The sequence below is a fragment of the Dromaius novaehollandiae genome, chromosome 1, assembly GCF_036370855.1.
Source record: "Dromaius novaehollandiae isolate bDroNov1 chromosome 1, bDroNov1.hap1, whole genome shotgun sequence".
NCBI classification, from domain to species: domain Eukaryota; kingdom Metazoa; phylum Chordata; class Aves; order Casuariiformes; family Dromaiidae; genus Dromaius; species Dromaius novaehollandiae.
In genome coordinates this window covers 62,338,750-62,361,808 of record NC_088098.1, presented here as the reverse complement: position 1 = coordinate 62,361,808, position 23,059 = coordinate 62,338,750, and the positions used below count along the sequence as shown (strand labels likewise).

The window sequence follows — 23,059 nt, the reverse complement described above, 5'->3', positions numbered from 1 at the left end:
AATAGAAAATACAAGAAGTCTAAATTAATAAAGGTTCATCTATTAAAAATAATTTTAAAACAATCCCCCCAAATGTTTTTCAAGTGTTAAAATATCCTTAAGAGGAAATGATCATTCAGAATTGACCTTCTTGGTCTGAGACACACCAGTGTCCTGGCAATATATATATTTATAAATTTCTTTTCAGGCTATGCAGCTAAAACTGAATTCAGGTTCTTTCATGCAGCAAGTGACAGCTCCATTGCTTGCTCTCACAGTGCTAGGGTAGGAATAAAGTGTAGCCATGCAGAAAAAAAGAAAAGATCATCTATAGCATTGTCATCAATACATCCTGTTGTTTGAAGGCATTCCTTTTTTTTTTTTTTCTTCCCAATTAAATACTTACCACACTTAACATTTCTTACTGTGAAAGGACTGAAAAGGCCATGAAAAGCTATGTCCGGAGGTTTTCAGCATAGTGCTTTGCCAGTATAGGCCACCATCCTACTCTATTTTATATATTTGTATTAGGTCTTTGCTACACTGCAGTACAGATTGTCTTCTCCGATAATATTGTGAATATTTTATTCTGGCTGCAATACATTTTAAAATTTTGGTCAACATTTTTCTGTGATAGCTTTTTTATTTTTTTTTCTGTTCTCAAACTCTTCTGTGTAGTGTATTAGAAAACTGATCCATGTACTCCTACCAAGATACATCATGTTTAAATCCTTGTAATTCTGGATGCCATGCAGCACATGCAGAGTATTTATGGGCTTATCTCAACTCATAAACATCAATGGAAATTTTTGCTTTTCCTATTAAGAGTGAAATCAAACCTGTGGTCTGCCATACAACCTTACAGTAGTGAAAGAAGGTTGGTCAAAATTCTTCATAGAATTAATCATCAGCATATGCCATTATGACTACACTGTCCAGTTCATTTTGGGGGCATATTCACACTTCCATAGTGTTTCACTGCTTCTACAATCTGTCCTGGAAAAAACTCACTACCTCCTCCTGCAAGTATACTTAGTTGCCATTAAAAATGATGTAATTGTCAGAATTTCCTCTGCTTTTTGGAATCAATTGCTTATTAATGCCAAACGCAGCCTTGCCTTATTGCTTGGTTTCCCTGTGGTGTTGTGTTCTGAAAACAAGAGGTGACACAGCTGTGTTTCTTTCTTTAAACCAGAAATACAAATTGTCCATTTGAAAGCTACCAGGACTCATTTCATAGACACTATTTGTATTTTTGCTCTAAGTGAAGCGGTTGCAGAAGACATGAAGCACAAAAGTACTGCAGTTTAGCTGAGCAGAGATACAAGAGGGTAATATGCAGCCATCAATAATAGACAGGAGCATTTCCCCTTTTGGCTCTTTCAGTGTTAGATGTAGGGAACAGTCCTGCTGTAACACAAAAAGAGGGGATGCAGGACTTTATAGCCTAGATTTGAAGTGGCTCCAGAAAATCCAGGTGTTTTGATCTCCAGTTTGAATGAATAACACATTCTACTTTTTTTCCCCAGACAGACCACTTCAGAGATTTTTTTACCCTCAAATGTTAAGACTCCTCAAATTCGTAGCATACAATGTCCCCAGTGGAATGCAGCGAGGAGTTAAAACGGCCCAAGCTAGTCAGAAAAAGTAAGTATAATCATGTCAGCAGGGAATTTGAGGGTCATTATTCTGCCTTTGTCCTCTGGAAAGTTCAGCCGAGTACGTGGTCTCAGAGGGCCAAACACATGGAAGGAACTGGACTCCACTCAAAGCATACTAGCAATAAAAGTTTGGGCATCCAACAATTCACATACTAGCTCTCTAGTATCTCTGCCTTAAAGGCCACAAAGACCTGCGTTATTGCTAGTTTTAATCTGTGCTAATGAGATTAATCTGTGCAGTTGGTCTTCCAGAGTGCTCCTCACACCTGCAACTGTAGTACAGATACGCCCAGATAATCCATGTTCAAACCCTGTCACAGACAGGCAATAGAGAAAACTGCCTATGCAGTGGAAACAGTGAAAGTGACTATGTGACACTTTCCAGTGTTTGAATTAAGCTGGATATAAAAAAAAAACAGTTTTGCTTGTATTGTCTTGCATATGTGATGACCTGAGTTAATACCTGTAAAAATAATAGGTAAAACCCTGAATCTGTGATTTCTAAGTTACCAACCTCCTCTCCACATTTCAAATCTCCTATATGTAAGATCCTCTAGTGAGGCTAGTCATTGTGGCGAGGTGTCACTGAGTGAAACGATGCAGCTGTAAGATTATGCAAAGTGGGAACCAGCAGTGCTTTTGCTCTACTGAGCCAATACCCTAATTACAGAGTACCTAGAATCTGTTCTGAGTCACAGCATTTTGCCAAGATAGCTAATTGGTCTGTTAATTATTAAGATGCTTCATTGTTGTCATGGCAACATATTTATCTTCTTTTGTTCTGCAATAACAAAGGAATTAATGACTGTTATAATGAAGCACTGGGATAACAGGAAACCAGGTTGTGAAGATGCTGCAAAGCTACTAACTTGTGCAAATCAAGGTACTTTGACCACTATGGGCTCTTAGGTAGCACTCATAATAGACATGTCTTCCTTAACTCAGAACAAATACACTTTGAGGCATAGTAAATCTGCATGTAAATCCTCAGTATAAAATTGTAATTGCAGAGGAATAATAGTATGAAGCTGATTCCTAACTCAGTACGATTGCCACAAGACAGAAGAGAAGGATAGGCTGGTGATTTCTGCTACGATTTTAGGTTTATGAGGGATGGCTCTGTTCTAGTTCTCCAGGATGATATGAGATTACTCTTTATGACCAGAGCCAGGAACAGACACAGACGCTTAAGTGGTATTTATACAGAACAGAGGGTGCTATCTCTTCTGCAAGCACCTAAATTCGACAGATCTGTTTGGTTTTTTTAACCTTAACATTCCCAAGCACCTCACTTTTGCCTTTGTGCCTCCTGGGAGCTGACTTAGTTTTCCCTGAGCTGAATGACAAGCTCCTTTTCCACCTAATGCTAAATAGCTCAGAACATGTCCTTTGAAATTACAGATGAACACTGGAATGAAGGAATATCACAGAAGCAATAACTTATATTATAGAATACCCGCCTGAAGTATTGGGAAGAGTGGTTCTCTTTAGCATGGAACTAAAATGTAGTTTAATATACAGCAATGATGCAGGAATGCTCCACTTATTGCAGTTTACTGGTTAATTGGGATTAAGGATTTTTTTTTTTTTTAAATAAGCAGGACTTTTTTCATATTACTGGGAACCATGAAAATGATATAGTTCTAATTAAGCAAAAATACATCACTTCACTAACATGTCTCTATGTTAAATGTGTAGTCTAGAAAAAATGATCAGGCACATTTTATTATTGGTCTGAATGGCTTTTTAAATTCTTTGTGCTTCAACTATAATGAGTTAATATGATTCCATTTCTTTTATTAAGAGTTGGTGGCTGCAAGAAGACAAAAAATGGCATTAGGCTTTCACACAGCAGTCTGGCAAGGTAGGCAGAAGTTCTGAGTAGCTATCGGAGAATTGGTTACAACTCTTTTCTTTGCACAAGCTCAGGTGAAATTAGTGTAGAGGAGACCTTAACACAATCCAGACAACAAACATTTCTATTAGATCCCTTGTCAACTGGGTACAGTTAGGAGATAGTGCATTCTAGACACTCAGGACTCTGAAGTACAATGAAATAGTTTTGCAGTGAAGGTGGTATAAGGGAAAGCTATGCTACTTCTGTGCCTGCTAAAGGCTCCCCTTTCTTTAAAGGTTCCCAAGGAAGAATATTGAGGTAGATTTTAGTAATTTTGTGATCCAACTTTCTGTGACACAACCAAAAAGTAGGTCCAAGTGTCCAGCCTTCATCTCATACGTGAAATTCATACATTAATACGTAAGTAATACGGACTGTGGGAAGTTTAGCACTCAGTAGGCAGGCAGCTTTGTGAAACAAGCAGAGGTATAGAAAAAATGTATTTGTAAACACACAAAGGAGCATTTCTGGGTAATAAAAATGGTTTGTAATAAGGGTGCAGAGTTTTTCAGCAAACTCTAAAGGAAGTTGATGTCTCCAAACACCCTACTATTAATTGGCTAAGGTGGGATGGCTATGCAGGGGGAAAGAATTGTTCTTCTGAAGAAAGATTTGACACTGATAATATAGAAGGAATGGAAAGAAAAAAAGCTCCCTTACAAAGTTACCAACCTGTGCAGAAAGAATAGGATTAATATCAGATTTTAATTTCATAAAACTGTCCTTAGCTTCAAGGATATTTTATGGGTTTAGTTCCCAGTCCAAATCACTCTAGTGGTCTGTGGGAATATTTTCCAGACTGAAACAACTCTGGACCATGTTCCTGGAACATCTTTCTTTCTCTACAGTATCATAGAGAGCATTTGAGTTCATTTGTCAATTAGCTGTTTCTTCTGTCTGTTCAGGACATGGTGATCTGCCTACCTAAAGATTTACCTGTTGCCACATGATGGATAAAACTCTTTCTATTAATATCCAGTTGCGCAATATCCTGTTAAGAAATGTCTTTGTCATGCTAAGTTGTATTCGTTTTGGTACCTCTATGTCCAGTATGACAATTACAATTTCAGAGTTGTCTTCTCAGTATTTTGGAAAAGTTCCTCAGAATGGCTTGGATACTGTGTTCCCTCTCTTAGCAGATGGATACAGTAGTTGGAGCCGGGCATAGCTGGGGCAATGTAGCTTAAAGCCATCTGTACAGCCTCAAAATTCAGGAGATGGTTCAGCTGCTAGAGTCAGTTAGATCTTTGTTGGCTGGAGCATTCTAATTTTTGGTAGCCTCCTGTGGTTGCCTGTGGGCTGTTCTACATGTTGGAATAGCTGGAAAAAAGCACTTCAGCACTTGCCATTTCAAAGAAGGTACTGTGCTGGCAAAATGCTGTTTTAGCAACTCACAGAAGGCCAGCAAAATATGTGTCCACTAAACGCAAAGAATCTCTTTTCCAATATTGTGGCTCCAACACTTGTTGTGATGCAACTTCTTTGCTTTAGCAGCATGCATTCATTTAGCAAATAGTCTACTGAGTGAAAGCTACTTCCTATTTGTATTCTTATTTATGTCATTATGCAATACCACAGGTGACCCCCCTTTAAACTTCATTTTCCTATTTTGTATTTACAAAGCTTTTTTTTTTTTTTTTTTTTTTTTAAGATGTAGGATCTGACCTTTGTATTTCATCATTTGTTTCTTATGCATTAAATCTGATGGTGCTGTGTGTGGAGGAAAAAATCCTATTTGATACTACAGATCACAGCACCTCTTTTTCACTGCATATCAACATAATCCAGTACCGAGACAAAATAAAAGTTTGTCTCCTCCATTTTAATCCAAAAGAAATCACTTTGGCCTTACTATATGCTTCTCATTTATTTAAAAATTTATATAAAATCTGTAGTGCTTTAAGATGACTCCATAAGGATCTACATTTTTAGATTTGGATTTTATTTCCTCTGTAAGTGGCAAACTGTATCTTAAAGAAATGTGCCATCAACAACAAATCTGTCATTTATTTAATGAAGACGGAAACTTTCATCTGCAAAAGCAACTGTTATATCAATAAAAACATCTTCCTGAAAAGCCACACTTCACAGACTTGCAGTACTTTAAAAAATGACCCTGATATAGCTTTTCCTGTACACAAAACTCAAAATGGAAATGCTTGACGTAGTAACATATGCATTGACAAAGTAGCTGAACATATGGATTTAATGTTTATATGTTCAAAAAATGATGCAACTGAAAGTGCACCTTATTTTTCAGAATATTCTGTTCACAGGACACTGAGGCTTTGGCTTAACATGATTGATGTTTCACCCACAACTCATAAGAACTCAGTGAATAATCTAGGATCTGGGAAATTCTTCAGCAGAATGTTCTGGCTTTTACCTATTCCCAGGAAACATGCCATAAATTTGAGTGTCCCTTACCTTGATGATGATGTAGGCTCAGTGATCTGCCTCTGCATGCGTGCATGTTTGATTAGATGTTCTTTCAGTGCATTCTGGACCTCTGCTGGTATATCAGGGGAAGTGTGGCTAATTTTCAATGCAGCTTCAAGTACCTTTGTTGAAGGTTTCCCATTTTCTTTAACTTCTTTTTTCTCACAGGTCTCAAAAACCTCTGTAGGAGCACTGGAGTTGCTTTGAGGGATATTACTGGCATTAGAAGTGAGAGGTTTGCTTCTCCAGCAGGGCCAACACAACTTCCAAAAGACAAAAAGTGAGACTACCAGCAAGGCGAGCCCGCAGAAGCTGACGACTACTGCTAACAGACTCACTGAGATGTCTGCAAGGAATTAGAAAGAGGAGACCACCATGACAGACAAACATGGAGAGGAAAAAAAAAAAAAAGACACAGGTAAGGAGACAGAAGAATTTTAATCATTATCCTGTGTAGAGTTTTAAAGTTCTATTTAATGTTTCTCCTTTTTGATATCCAAGACTATACCTTTAAAACATTACCATTCTCTAATTCTACTTCACAAATATTCCCTCCACTATTGCTAAGGCTAGGGATCAACAGCTGTACCACTTGCCACACATAATCAGTCAGAATTCTCAAGAAGGAAGAGACTACCCAAATGGTCCAAAATACACCTAGCCATTGCTATCAAAGGATGTTGGCTCAGGAACACACCTAACCCAAAAATTAAATCACAGACAACATTTTCTGTATGTGCACTTAAAGACAAATCAGTTCTAAATATCCAGGCTGATACACATTTTTCTTCAGGACTTTCTAAACTTTTAACTTTATGTGCTACCTACTTCAGAAACATGTTAAAACCTGATGTTTAATGGGCATAAATAGGGACAGGATATAATCTCTCATAACTAAGAAGTTGCAGTTATGTGGGGTTAAATCTTAAATGCTGCTAGATCAAGACAGCATGTTTATGTTGGTATCTAAAATTCCGCTTTGAAATTGAAGCTAGCCTCAGAGTATACCGTAGAACACTTTGAATTGTACAGAGACCATACCATACATATTAGTTACCCCTGCTGCCCTGTACTTGACTTTTTCTGCCACAGTGCGTTAACGTATCCAATAGCACTGTTGAAGTTAGGAAAACAGATATCATATCAACTAGTGTCTGTGAACAGACTCATATTTTAGGAGATGGTGGATCATCAGAAGTGCCAGTTAGAGCCCTAATTAGGAGTTTTATTATGTGTGACATGTTTCAGTTTGATTTTTCCAGTATCATGTAATATCATAAAAATAAATAAAAAACCTTTCCTTTTAAAAAGAGCCTTTTGTATATTTTTAAAAATATGCAGTAGACTCTGTTTAAATGTCCCTCGAGCAATGGCCGTTGCTGCTTGTTACAAGAAGGCTTGACAGTTTTACAGCTAATATTTTGCATCCATAGCTTGAGGCTACAGGCTACTAAACTGAACCAGTGGAAAAGTGCACCAAGCAGTTTGAGCATATTTTGTTCTAAAGGATCATAGGAAGAAAAATAGTCCTCTAGGCATGTATTGGCTCCATGAAGTAGTATGTAGCTCATAGGTCACTTAGGGAGATTAAGTTTCCAGTTGAAAATTTGGGAAGGTTTTTTTTTATTAATCTATAATTACCAGATACATCTCTCAGTAACAAATACTGAGCTCAGGTCCATTGACATGAAAAGGCATGAAAACAGCAAAAGAAAACAGAAAATGTTTACAGTCTTGAAAGACTCAGCTTTGCTTAACTTTACTTCATACATGTCCTGGCAGCGTCATAGAGGAAATGACAGGGAATATGCTTCTTGATCTAAAGAGCTCAGCACAAACTGCTGCCCCACCTTGATCAGAACTATTGCCGCCTTGAACATTTCCTGACGGTCCTGACAAAGGTGTCACCCTTTTCTCTCTGTAGATAAATGCCAAAATGTAGCCCCTGGAATATGCATGTTAGCTTAATGAGAAACTCATATGGCAACTTCTGATTTAAGATGCTTCCATAATATAAGTTAATGCATAATTATAGCTAATAATAATGTAACATAAGAAGCAAACAATACTTCTGTGTATGATTTTTCCAGAAAATTTATCCCAGTAGAGGTTATCAGGGTATTTGTTTTGATCTGCTCTTTACTCTGATACCTTTATTGAGCTCAGTAGTTTTTATTTGGCTTGTGCATATCCTGCAGCGGAGTGTCCGATCTTGACATCAAGACACAAAGAGATGCTGAGTTTACAGCTTGTTTCAATGGTAATCGCTTTGTTGCTAATTTGCGTTGCTAATTTGCATTTTGTAGTTCTAATTTACAGTCACTGCTTCTTTTATGTTTTTGTATGAAAGATTAAATAACCGTTTAGTATTCATAACATATGCCTATGCAAAATACAAATGAACTAAGTGGTGCAAGGAAACAAACCCAGTCACTAAAACCCAATTGCCTATAGTAGTTCATGAAATAGTTTTAACCTGGGACACTTCACACTCTCCCAACCAATCTCTGGGCATGGTTCAGGAATTAGGGTAGGCCAATGATCATTCTTAATAGGAAGTTTGTATGTGGCCCTTCTGTTTTGGTAGATGAGAGTTTAATGGCATGGATGCAGGCTGTTACATGTGAGTTGGCCTCATTGCCAGAGAATGGTTATATGCAAATCTAATTTATGAGGAAGATAATGTTTCTGACCTAGCAAAATTTTTTTGATACCTGAACCAGTTGAATTTTCAATCAAGCTGGAGGAAGTGTTTTTTCATTCTCAAAATCTAACACAAAGTCAAACTCTTCAAAATGCTCATGAACATCTCACAAAAAAAAAAACCAAAAAAACATTTTGAGTCATTTGCAATACTTCCAACTCAGTTTAGAGAAACTTGGCATAAATAGGTTACACCTTGAGATGAAGAGTTTTAGAACAAAAAGTTACAATTTTTCATTTAGAACATATTGAAACAGGATGTTTCAACAACTTTGAAGCAGTTGGAAACATTTCAAAACCAGAAATGTGAAAACTGACCCCTTGCAGCAGAGTTTCAGTTTTGTTCTTCAGCTGAAGAACATTCCATCAAAGTATTTCTAACCAATCCTATTTTAAGTTTCTCACCGCAAGACATTTTTTCCAGCCTTCAAATAACTTGGTGTCTCTTTTAAACACCTACTCCAATCTTTCAACCTTCTTTTTTTTTTGTATTTCCATTAAACTATTTCAAATTCTAAATCAGTCCCAAAAATCTTTACAGAAAATGTGTATTTTATAGCTCAAGAACTGCATCAAACATCTGAACTCTCAAGAGCAAAAAAAAAAGGTCTAAGATTTAATTTTAGAAATGGTTTTCCAACTTATACCTTCCATACTTGGTATTTTACCAATGAATTCAAGAGCCTCATATATTGTACTTTTTCATACAAAATACTTAAACAAAAATATGAAATACTTTAATTGCCAGGAATTTGACTAAAAAATTAGTTCATTACAAAAGAAAATTAATTTCTTTGCATCTACCGCAATCACTGCTATAAAGCAATCAGTGTGTCACATAAATTGGCATAAAAACTACAAAGTATGGTTTTGTTTCTTCACTTCTGATAATTGCTCAATTGAACAACCATTAGGAGAATTTTGCTATTGTGTAAAGACTGAAGTCATCTGTAGAACAGCAGACAAATGGAGCTTTCCTAACCTTATGTGTTAGACTGGTATGTCTCTTATATTGCCCTTTTTATAGGGAGTTTTGTTTAAGATGACAAAACGTTAAAAGACAGTTCTACAGACCAGTAGTTTCTTCACATCCCCATCAAGGAAACTTGGGAAGGAAAATGAGTACTGAAGGATGGATGTATCATCAAAAAGAGGTTGCATTCTACATATATTAGAATTATTTAAAGATGTAAAACTGGTGACAAATTCAAAGACTGCTTAAGTTTTTAGATGCATATGGAGATATTTTCATTCTGCTGGGACATCATTAACTGCCGACAATCTAAACAATGTTCTCATTGGTCTCTATGAAGCAAGAGAAGAAACATTTTGAACCACATCTTGTCTTCAATGCTAAATGTTCACACAGAATAGGACATCTTTTCTGAATACTTATCTTGGCATGAAGCATTATCCTTGCCATTCTTGTTTACAAGCCAGGTAAACTTATGAACATGGAGAAAATCCTGTCTTTCACACACCTTCTGATCAACGGGAAATACTCCTGTGACTTCAATAGTTAACAGTTCGCTTATGGTGATTTTTCATTACATACCTCTATCCATAATGTCATCTTCATAGTCTTGATAAGGTTTCATGTCAGGAAGTGTCCTGTTTACTCATGGTTTTCCATTTAAAACTACTCTTTCAAGATGCTGAAATTTCGGACCATTTTATATTTCTCATTTGAGAAAGTCATGTCTATTTTGGGAGTACTTGAACTATACTTCCTTCAAAATCTCTCTGCATTTTTTATAAATATCCTGAGAAACATTTCCACCTTGATATTAGGCAAGTAATGTGGAAACATGTCCATTTTTTTCTGGATGCTTGGGAATGCTTTGAGCAACGGTTTCTGTACTATGGCTTCCAAACACTTGTGTTTGAAACTTGCCTCAACCAAGTTCTGCGCACAAATCCATTCACAGACATGCATGCCAGCAGACTTCCATTTTCTATCAAATGAAGTTCTTTTACACTTTAGTGAGTGCCTTGACAGCATATACCCCTTGAGGCTTAGCCTGGAAGAAAAGATACTCCATGAACCCATGAGCTTGCATGAAGAGAGACCAGGGAGTGCTGTGATGCCACTGCCCATGTGTGTAAGGGACAGGTAGAACATGGCAGGGGTGGTCCACCATAACTGTGTCAAATTACACAACTGGGTCTCTCTTGCAAGGCAGACCACATGCCAGAGGATATGCAGAGGCACTTACAGTAACATAGCTCCTGCCAGAGGTTGAAGGGATGGGGATGAGTCTGCAGGACAAGACTGTACCCCAGGCTCATACTCTATGACTGCTGCAGAGCACAGCAGTATTGCACCAACTTTAGATGCGCTTGCTACAATTGCCCTTGGCTGGCAGGAGACAAGCTGTGTCTGACATGCCTGTGAAGCACTGCACTGCGAACGTGCTCTTGCCAGCAAAGTGACTGGGGGAGGAGGAATTCATGGAAAAAACGGACTACAGTCTCTTTCAGTCCCCTCTTGCTATATACTGGATCTTGGTTATTCTTAATATTTAAAGAATACTGTCTCTAACTTTTTTTATATTCATTCTTTTTACTTTTTTTTTTCTCTTGCTAACCATCCATAAGCAATTCCACCCTCCCCAGGGGGTCTGTTCTGAATGATACGGACTTCTGGAACATCAGGACTCAGCTCATTCAGGTAAATTAATATGCCTCTGATTTTCCAGAGGTTTTTTGGGTGGGAGGGAGGAGTCTTTATCAATGTCTATGTCCAATAAATCTCCTTCATCCCCATGTATGTGAACTAGTTGGTCCAACCCAGCTTTTCTGCTGTTCAGTTTTCCTTGGGGAAATTAGAAGAACATCAAAAGTTGTTGGTGTTCATTTTTACCTGGCATTAGGAGATCTTCCACAATCACCTCCATTTCATCCAAATCCCTACAGACTGGGGACATAATGCTTCAGCATGCCCCGGAAAGTGACAGGTATAGTGTCTTGTATTTTCTCCCTTAAGCTGAGCCTTGAAACACTGACTTACCTTTCAAACTGCAAAAATAGCTTTTCATTTAAAAGTCTAGATATGACCTCCTCTGCTGATCTCATGAAAAAACATACTTTGAAGGTCTTCTCAATTTTTTTGACTCTAGCCCTGCTATGAATGTGTTCCCTCCTATGCTGTTAATTCAGTCTGATGATGCAGGAACTTGCTCAAAATAGCTATCACCATCTACTGGCTGGTTTATTGCTTAAAGCTAACAGGGCTTTAAGGTATCATGTTTTCTGACAGTAAATGAAGTCAAAAGGAATTATCTATCACTGATTTATTACATCCTTACAGCTTATAAAATTATTAATCTCACATCAAAACTGTTTCATCTAAGTTATTGTATTTATTAATGCATGTAAACATCTACACTTATCCAACCACAAATGAAACACCCTTTTTGCCATTTCAAACTCCACATATGGGCCTTTAGATGGTGTCACATAGCAGGTATTTCCAGAAATTGGAATGCAGGTATTTTTTAAAAGCTTATTAGCCTTTTCCTGGCCTGTATTACCTTCTGTTTTCCAGAAATCAGAAGCAACCTGCCACAACAGCTGTGTAATTATGAACCTCAGTACATGATTAGCATGCTGTATGTAATTGGAAAGTAGGTTCTCACTTTGCCTGACTGGGTCATCATGTTTTGCCTGCAGTGTAGGGAGCAATATTTGTTGCACTGAATGCTGGCCTCTCCTCTCTATCACACAAAATGTAGATTATTTGTCTCTATTTCCAAGGCTTTTTCTGGTTTATCTACTTTCCTACTTGTTAACTCTCATTTAATCTCAATGGGAGATAAACTCCCATCTCTGCGCAGCCCATGTCTGCTCCCCTCCTTGCCTTCTATTACCCCAAAAAACAGCTTTGGGCTTGGTCCCATGCTGTTCTCACATTTGTGAGGATGTCTCTGTAAACATCTTCAAGAATACCCCATTATCCTCTTTCAGACAAGAAAACGAAATGAAAACATATCTTAGACCCATGGGACAGCCATTAATCTTCAACATGCCATAGCTATAACAAGGTTCACACAGCTCAAGTGTCATTTTTGAACTGTCCTGGTTACATTTATTCAAGCCCAGCATTATGTAACAATAATTTCACACATATGATGAGATCCAGCAAAACACTGTGTCTCTTTATCTTCATCATCACAGATTTGACCTCCAGCTGTGTAACCATTTTGGTATTTTTCATTTGTATTTCTTTGAAAAATGTATAAGGAGGAAGCAGGAAGATTCTTTCCCTTAATTCTGGCTTTTACTGTGCATCACTGCTCTCTATGTTGAGTTTTGGATGGTGCATTGTTTTGACTGCCTTCACATTTACTGTAAATAAATCTGGTCTCTGTGGTATGTTTAGCCCTCTGTTCTACCTTTACGCTGCTGAATTAGACGCGCTTTTGTCTTTCACAGCTTGTTAACACTGATTTTGGAAAGCATTGTCTTCAGTAACCCTGCACTCCCCCCCCCCCCCACATATTATTCAATTTTATCACATTTCTCTATAACGGGATGCTCAATTGTTACACACAACAGTTACTTTCCTATGAAGAAAAATGTGCCTTTCTTATGCAACATTCCTACATTGATCACAGTATTCTTCACACCAGTTCAAGCCGTTTGCAGTCCCCTTCATGCTTGCTTTGGCACAGTTGAGAGGAACTTGGTAACACACTACTGGGTAGATCTGTTTCTCTCCTCCAAATGGATCCAGGCAGAGAGCTGGACTGTTATCCAGGTAAGCCAGGAGAAGGCTGGCTGTAAGTACACTTACAGCTTATACTAAATATTTATGTGTGCATATGTATGTTTAAAGGAAACAGGGCTGAATGAGAATCATCAGCTGCCATCAGCAGGTTGAGAGCTGGCAGGGAAGCAGCTGATGGCCAACAGAGGACTCATGCGGGCTACAGCACCGGGGGACCCATGACTTTGCTCTTCAGGGAAGAGCGAGAATGTATGACAAGATGGCCATGTCTAGGCTGCTCCAGTGAGTTACTACTTTTACACTCCCATAGTAAACAGTCAGTTGGGGGAGGCTTAGAAACTTGATTGCTTAAGCTTTTATGGTAATAAAATAATTGAGAGTAGGATATTTAGGCAAATAATGAACAAACCTGCAGAAGAGGATGCTCTCTGCCTGGTCAACTTAAAAATTTATTGCCTGACAAGCAAGAGTCAACATTACTCTGTAGACCATTGCCTAAAACATGCCCTCCTGAAATGATAACCACTGGGCTGCTGGCTTGGTCCTAAACGCTGGTACCCCTTAAGAACTGATAATGGGATTCTGAAGTTCTGCAAGATCGGCAGGCCAAAAAGTAAAGGCAATGACAGCAACAGATGTCCACCATTTGCAGAGGACATGCAATAGCAATGAATTTTAAACACGTGTCCGTAAAGCAGGATTTACCTGCTTTCGCTACACTTTATGCAACTGGCTTAACTTTTAGAAATGCTCCCAGCTAGGACTTCGATGTACTCAGTTTCTTGGAAAATCAGGAGGGATACTTAACTGGCAAAGTGAATTGGAGTTCTTTATTAGCCAGATAACCAGAGTATAAGTACAGGTATAGCCCAGCCAAGTGCATGTGGACATTTCTAGCAAATACTTTTTTTGGATTAAAGACCAATTTTGGTAGACGCAATCCCGCACCTCTAGCTCTCATTTATTTTCCAGCTGAATTCTTCCCATTATTTGACAAATACCTTAATCATTTTCCTCAAATCTACTGGAGGTAAAGGAGGTGTCTATAAGAAAAATCAGTTGCACATCTAATTCTGCATTTTGCCAAAAATGTTATACTCTTCAGAGGAAAGCTCACGGTCATCTAACTACATAAAGGTACCATAAATGTAAACAGCTTCCTAATCTTTTCTCTTGAACATTCCTCTGAGACATGAGAATTAATAGTTCTTGTAATTACCAGGGCAGAAAAATATAACAGCAGATGTTGCATCTTCACTAATTGTCTAATGCTCTCAGAAATTTAGAAAATTATTTCTCTCAATAAGATTCTTTGCTGTCAGTTCCATAGATTAATTACCCATTACATTAAATATGGTTAGCCCTTCTTGACCCAAGTGGTGAGCAGTAAATGAGGGTTCTAAGGTTTTGTTGCTGTCACTGGGAGGAAGAAAAAAACCCAAAAAACTGAAGAATCGTGGATTTCACTGATGCAATCCTGTTTGTCCACAAACAATGTCCAAATTCTTATTTCTCTGAGAATAAGAGGAATTGAGTATGGGGAGGTTATTTCCTTATTCATTATCCTAAGCCTCGTTTCAGTTACCAGTATACCTGAACAGCTCTCCTTCCTGCTTTGTTGTTTTATTTTGTTGTGTTGTTTCCCCAAAGCCATACCCTCCACTTTTGTCCTGTATGTGTCTCTGGCTTCCCATTCTTTGTCTATATTTGATTCTGTTATCTGTCTTTCTCATACCTAGACATCTACACAACCAGAAAATCAGTGCCCAGCCCCTGCACTTGCCAATGAAACTTGGGACGAAGTTACTCTTTACACTTTTATTGACCAAAAGGCAATCATCACACCTACAACATAACCATATCACAACAGTTTTAGTTGTCTGTTTTAACATTCCTGATTTCCGCTGCACGTTTTTATTCTTGTATTATAGAAGTGGTCTGCTTTCCTTTTTACTATCCACTCTTTTACTTTCTGAAATGTAACTTCTATTATTCTCTCCTTTCCAAATGTGGGTCTCTTAGTCTTTTAACCTTCTTTGCTCCAATGGAATCTCACTAGTGATTCTTACTTATGCTGTCTTTGTGTCACTTTTAGGTATCTGCTTTTTCAGTTGGGGAAAGCAGAACGAAGACAGCATTCAAAGAGAGAATACTCTACCAATATACAGACAGATCTTATTTTCTCTTTTTTTGCCTCTTTTTTGTGTTGTCTCCCAGCATTGGATTTTCACTGAATGTTTAGCATTCTATACTATAACACCACACAGTAATAATCTATTATACTGTAATAAACCTCTCACAGGCTTTTATCCTCTCCACATCCTCAATGAGCCCTCCTAACAACTCAAATATCTTCTTACTCTTACTAGGCTAGTTTCTTCTCCACACACTTCAGGGGTTGTTGCAGATGCTAATTCCCAACATGCTGCTATAGCTGCACAGAGCCCAAGACAGCAAATAACTGAAATGGCTTCATGATGCGTATCACCCAGCTTGGACATGTGCTGGAAAAGGGCTCCCTGCACATCACTGTTTGGAGACACAGCAAAATTGACAGGAGTACCTAACCATTCCTCCTTTCTTCTCCCAAAGATAGGAAGACTAGCAGCTGCACAACTCCAGAAGCGTGCATAATTTACTCAGTCACAGAAGGATATGGCTATGTGATAACGACTCTCACACCAAATGCTACTGTCTTTTGTACCAGGCACAGACATTTCAGGAAAAAACAAACATTTATGGTTCACTTCACTGACAGAATGAGGACAGAGAACATTTAACCTTTCCACCTTTAATGAACTGGAGCTATGAATGTTCAACACTGTGGATAACTTTATTCATAGAGATGAATAGCAACTCTCCAAGCTTTTCAAGAGTAGAAGAGAGACATCTCTACAGTTATTTGTTCACCTTTCAATAACCATATTTCTCTCAACCTAAGCACTGTAATTACAGCTTACGCTTCATAAAATTCACATGAGTGTACACACTGGGGTGATATTTATACCTTCTCTATCTGAGTTTGCATATTAAAATACTGTCAAGTACCAACAATGTTTGTTTCTTCCTTCTCTGGAGTCAGAAAGTATTTAAATATGCTTACTACTAGTGTTATTAATTAGTGAGGCAATGTTTAATTTAACATGAGTGTAAATACAGTTGACACCTATCATCTAATAATGGTTTCCTTTCAAGGAAGAAAAAGTGAGGACTTAGCTAAGATGTGGCACCAGTGGTTCAAGCCCCTGGTCTGCCAATTATCAACTTTTTGTAATCTGACAATTTCAAATTAGGGATTTCAAATGTAAAACTCTAACAACACCATTGACTTTGAAGAAATGTACAAAAAGAAGCTCTTGTTACTATATGCAATGCAGTATCAAGGCAAACATTGAAGATTCAAATTTTCTAAACAGCAAACCTCGCTTTACCTTATGGGACATTTTTGTATCCTTCAGATCCCACTTATTTATATGAAAATATTCGCTTAAACACCTAATACTGACCCCGCCCTGTGCAGTGATCTCTAAACGCCAGACAGAGAAACTAATCTTTTCAAAGCCCCGTTTTTTCCAGGCTCCATAATTTTATTTCAATGCAGCCTCCTACGATTTGGACGATCATTATTAAGGCAGTGTGTGACTAGCCTGCGCTCGGTAAATTGCATGTACAAACAACGACAACCGCGATCTGGGCTGGTGGAAGAGCCATGTAACCCCCCCGCACCCCGGCGCTGCTGCCCCAGCGGCGGGGCCGGGGCCGGGGCCGGACCGGCCCCACTAGCGCCTCCGGGGCCGGGGCGCGTCCGCTTTCACCGACTGAAAACTCCGCGCTGCCTCCAGACGCCTCAACCCAGCTAAAAACCCTGGGAGACGCGCGTAGGTACCGAAGTTGGGAAGAAGATCGCTCCGCTCTCGGGAAAACTAGCGGCAATAGTTTTTTGTTCTGAGGTAATACAAATATTCCGGGCTTTGCAGTAAAATCTGTCGGCATTATAATAATAATAATAAAAAAATAGTAACAGCTGCCGCGGTAGCAAAATCGCGGCTGAGTCACATACTCAGGACCAGTTGCTTCTCACGACTTGGCATTAATCTTTTCTTAAAATTTGAACTGTACGTTTGTTATTGGCTGGCCATGACACGAGCTATTTCCATTTATACACCGACAGAACAGGTTACCAATCACTTCAGATAGGAATTAAGCACAGAACTTGGACTAATTTTCAAAGCCCGTCATAAAAAATAAGTACTGTGCGAAACCACGGGTCTGGACAGCACCCTACGGAATAACGCAGAAGAGCAGAGCCGATTCTAAAAGATAAAGACAACGCGGAAACCTGCGGGCAAAGATAACGCCGTCAGGAGTCAAAATCCTGGCTTCGACTCCGATAACGTTTCTGGTTTCGGAACGTTTAAATTAACCCCCCCAGGACTCTCCGGGTGGGTCCCGGGCCGGGTCGCACCGGAGGGGCCGGCACTGCCTAGCAGACGGCTGCCCTGCGCTCCCGAGGGACTAACGGAGACGGGGGATATTAAGCACCTCAACGCCCGTTCAGGAAGCGCCCCCTCGGTCTCTGCCAAGTTTCATCGCCTCAGCAGCGAGCCGCGGGCTGCAGGGCTCTGCCTCCAGGTGCGCCCCGACCTCCGCGGGCAGCAGCGGGGCTTCGCCCCCCGGTGCCCGGCAGGGGCACGGACACGCGGGGACGGCTGCGGGGCCGCGGCACGCAGCGCCCCCAACCGTGCTACGGCCCGGCCCCACGCGGCCCCGCGGGCGGCGGCAGCGGCAGGCGGCTCCCGCCCCGCCGGGGAAACCTCCCCCGCGGGGACGCCTGGCCCAGGGAGGGCGGAGGAGAGCGGGGCCCCGTCCCCGGTGCGCGGCGGCACGTCGGGGCGGATCTCTCGTCCCTCCGACCCCTCTCGGCTGCCCGCGCCGCCGCCCGGCCCCGCACCCCCGACCCCTCCGCCGCCCCCTCGGAGTTGGGCCCCGCGACCGCACCCCTACCGGTGCCGCCGATGCCCTGGCGGGCGGTCTCCAGGGGGAAGATGCCGGCGCACTTCTCCCGCTCCACCTGCCCGCCGAGGCACAGCTCGGAGATGATCTGCAGCGCCTTGTGGCACAGGCTGCCCACGCCGTCCTCCGCCGGGAAACTCATCTTCGCCGCCTGCCTCCCGCGGCCGCTACGCCATGGCCGGCGCGGGGCGGCGGGGCCGAGGAGGGCGGCGGCGCGCTGCCCGCCTCAGCCGGCCGCCGCGCCCAGGGGGCAGCGCAGAGAGGCGGCCGCGGAGCGGAGCGGGCGCGCTGCGAGTGAGCCCGGGCGCCGCTCCGAAGAAGTAGTGAAGGGGGGGGGGGGGGGTAGGAAAAGAAAAAAAAAAAGAAAAGAAAAGGAGAGAAAAATTAAGGCTCCACTTAGCAACGCCTTTTGTGCCTAGCGGGCTTCGGTAGCGGCTCGGCCAATGGCGGCACAGCGCGCGCTGGGCGGGGGGGACGCAGGTGGCGGCGGGGCAGGGCCGCGGCGGGCGGGCCGCGTCCCCGATGGAAAGTTTTCCGTCGCCCCGCCGGCCCTCGGTGTGGTGCAGTGCTGGACGGGGCCGGGGGGCAGCGGGCTGCCCCCGCCCCGCCGCTCCGCGGGGCCGACGTGAGGGCGCGCAGCGCGGGGGGCTGCCCTCCCTCTCCCCCCCCCACCGGCGGTTGGTGCGCGCGCGGCGGCGGGTAACGGCTGCCAACGGCTGCCGGCCCCGAGCAGCCGTGGCGGCGAGGCTAAGGGCGGCGATGGCGGTTTGGGGGGACGTGGCTGGTAGAGCGCGGAGAAGGGCGGGCGGGCAGGCGCGGTCGGGAGCCTCTCGGCGGTGCCGGCGGCCGTTGGGGCAGGCGCTGCGTGAGGGCCGTCTGTGGCCGTTGCGCTCCGCCGCGCCCGCGACGGGCGGGCGCTGGCCGCGCTGCGTGGTGTGCGGCTCCCTGTACTTGAGTTTATTCTGAACCCGCTCCGTTTTTTTTCCTGAACCATTCTCTTGTTTAGGTGGCCTGGGTGGTGTAATCGTAAATACAGTCCGCGGAGCAACGTCAGATAACCTTATTAACCAAATCACCATCTCTGCTATGCTTTTCAACAGAATTAATAGTTGACTTCAGCTGTTCTCTCTAACTTGTAAGGGATTTAGAGTAGCCTTCCAGTTGCCCAGTCTAGTTCCGGAATAAGTTTTTTTTTGAAATTGTTTTGTTACAGAGATAAAAGTTCCACGTACTTCGTGTGTTTGAACATACTTAAAAAAAACAGTATGGCATATGCTGCTGACGGTTCTTTTAATTACTGGCTGCATAGCAAAGAAAGATGTCATGCCATTAACTTGATAATATATTTACTGATATCCTGATCCATTTTTATACTTATGAAAAAAATGCTCTTTGATAGCATGTATATGTCTTTCAGTACTTAACAGAGCTAATTAGGCATAGTTAAAGAAGTCTGCTAGCAGTTTGCTTTACAGCACTGCATCTGGTCTGCTGCTAGAATGTCTTGGTTTTGTAAACATCAAAAGTTAACTTGTGCACTGCTGTGCTTTTTTTCCTGATTTCGATTTTTTTATCTGCTACCTGAAAATTAATAATTGCTGTCTAACAAAATGCAAAGTTTAATGTGTGAAAACTTTATAACCATCAATTAACAACTGTAAATGGTGAAATATTACAGAAACATGCTTATGTCGGTGGTAGTTCTGAAAGTTCTGAAACTTCTGTAGAAAAAATACTTGTAAAAATCAGTCATTTGGCATTTGAAGGCTCATGCATTTATGCATATGAATTCATACCCATGTATATTTCAAAATCTTAGGAAACTGGTAGACTCTGTAGTATACAAACTGTAGCATCGACTGAAACTCTATTCCTTAAAGCTTTCTCATAAATATATCAGGTATTTTGGAAATACCAGTTGCTGCTGAAAAATCTTTCCCTGTTCAGTGCATTTCCTGAGACTAGTGTTGTCAAAACCCTGTGTCATTTCTGCAGAATGTTCTGACAATTCCTAGAATGTTTAGGCTCTTATTGTAGTTAGTCAGGGCACAGAATTGTGGAGACTTATTTGAAGACTCATTTAACCTTCATAGGGATCTAAATCAGGATGATTATCTTATGAAAATAGGCCTGCTGGCAATAATAATAATAAAAAAGTACATATTTTCATTACAGTGAAGAAAACTGATGCTTACTTCCCAACCTCAAAATACGAGCATATTTACCATTCATGTAGTATTTGTAGCCCTGTTCTCAAAATTGTCGTGTATCACCAGTAATTAATCAGTCTGGTTATTTTCAAGACATGTAACTAACAAGCTAGCAGGAAATGTATATGAAGACTGATGAAGGAAGGGTCTTGACTAGAAGTCATAGTTTTCACAGAAGGACTCCATTTAAAGTCTGAGCTATTTCTGTTTCTGAACTATTCTACAGGCTTTCATTGTCCCCATGGATGTATCACACAGTCTGTGAGTCTTTGTCTCTGAAATTACTGGTAGTTTTGCCACTGAATGCAACAGAGACAAAATTACACACGTAGATCGGTTTGCTGCACTGTAAAATGGGAATGTCTCTTTTCTCCCACCCTTTTTCTTGCTTGTTTACTTGTATAGTAAGTCTTTGATACATTCTTGTGTTGTTCACCTTCTCATACAATGAGACCTTCATTTCACTGGAGTTCTTACCATCCTGTGTATTACTATTACTAGTGATAGAATTGATAAGTACATGTATATGGAAAAACACAATGAGGTATATTCTGCATTGCTGCATTTGAAAAAATTACAAAAACTGAGATTTTCAGATAGATGTTAGGAGGCAAGTACCTTTGGTCTGTGACAGGTACCCAACTGGTACTGGTATTAGCTGTCCTAAGTATTTTTGAAAATGCTTTTAGGTATGCAAAAAATTCCAGCCACAGTTAGTAGTGCCACTATGTCTTTATGAAAGGCATCACAATTCTGCATCATCCTGTTCTTTCAGTAAGTAGCATAGGTATAAACTTGAATTCATCAATAGAGTAGTTTTCTTCAGCCTTAGTACTATGAGATGAATTTCTCCAGGAGGTGAATGGCTCTGCTGGTGAGATATGCTAGCTGTCTGTCCTACATCAGAACTAGATATATCTTTTTTTTTGTTGGGGACAAGTTATTGCAGAAGGAAATTCTTCCCTTGTGTATTGAGGAGTTTAGTCAGAAATGTGAGTTCAGGTTAGGAATCATGTCCTTTCTCTTGAACACATTCTTTCAATGGAAAAGTACTTCTGTATATGAAAGGACATAAAACCTTGTTTCTTAGCTTCAGTTTCCACTGCTTGGATCTTCAGCAATCTGGCAGTTTTTAAATGACTTTGCAGTTGCATCATGTGCCCTTGTGTCCACAAAGCCCAGTTATTTTAGTTCCCCTTTGGAAGTGCTCTGAGGCCAGCTCCCCACATGTGATTTGTTAGAACACAGTGGATCCCTGACTTATGGATTCCTGCTGCTGTGATCACAGCACCTACCCACCCCTACTATGTTGACTGCCAATCATTGCTGAGTTCGTATTGGCTTGACACCTTTTTTAGTGCTTGGCATGGACAAAGGCAGAAAATTATCTTTTTTTCACATTAATTGCATGTATTCATATCCCCTTATTGCCTTTGCAAGATCCAGCCAATTAGGGTTAGGGTACTAAGCTTTGGACTGGGTAAACATGGGATGAATACTCAGTCTTATGAGAGGGATCCTTCAACAGTGCGTTAGGATTTTTGAAGTTTAGTCAATAGCATGTGGACAGTCTAAAGACAGATATGGTTCAGATGTCTTACAGAGTTACACTGCACTACTAAGTGTAAAGCCACAATGTGTCTGGTGTACGTGAGGAAAGACAGGCTGGTCTATTGAGTATTGAGTCAAAAGTGTTCTCTCTGCTGCAGGTGATGACAAGCAAGTGTAAAAATTGCCATGAGTATACTACACAGTTCATGGCTTTTGACCACTTGTCTGTCTTCATTTCAGCCAGACTGGTAGTATACAATGCCAAGAAGCCTACAGTAGAACATAGGCTCTGACTACATTTGTAGCCATGCTTGCAAGCTTCCCTGCTATAGAGATACAGGGACTGGCCCTAGAGGGAATGGTTAACTAGAGGCTTTATAGATGCCTCCAGAGAGAACTATGCTTTATTCTCTTGCTTTTGACTTGTGCAATTTTCCGTCGCCTTGACTTGTGCAATTTTCCGTCGCCCTCCTCTGTGCTTCTTGTACATCATGTCTAGTTTTTATCATAACGACACGCTCTGTACTTATAACAAAATGGCACCCTCATCTTAGCTGGAACCTTCAACTATTACTGTATGTTTTTACCTCAGCTGATAATTTGGCCTTGCTTCCTTGATTTAGGATTAAATGATGATACCAAACAAACCCAACGCAACTGGGGGCAAATAGATATATTTCCACTTTAGGCTTTTAAGAAGCTATGAGTACAAGAAGAAAGTGAAAACACAAGTGAAGTTACAGATGCAGATTTTTCCTGCTGGCATCTCCTTAACTTTTAAATCCCTTTTAAATAGCAACATAAACTCTAAAACATTAAGGATTGCTTTAGTCTGGCTGAATATTTTTAACCCTCTAATTTTGAATAAGAAGTGCCT

General features: G+C 40.9%; 1 protein-coding gene across 1 annotated transcript in view; it reads right to left on the bottom strand.

Moving 5' to 3' along the window:
• Positions 1 to 18,673, bottom strand: part of SYT10 (synaptotagmin 10) — a 45,049-nt gene extending 26,376 nt beyond the window's left edge. Inside the window, exons 1-2 of the mRNA XM_026119799.2 lie at positions 18,413 to 18,673; positions 5,965 to 6,322 (exon numbers count right to left, since the gene is read on the bottom strand). Of these exons, the coding sequence (XP_025975584.2) occupies positions 5,965 to 6,322; positions 18,413 to 18,563 (509 nt within the window). The 5' untranslated portion in view covers positions 18,564 to 18,673. The remainder of the gene's footprint in view (positions 1 to 5,964; positions 6,323 to 18,412) is intronic.
• Between the last annotated feature and the right edge of the window lie 4,386 nt (positions 18,674 to 23,059).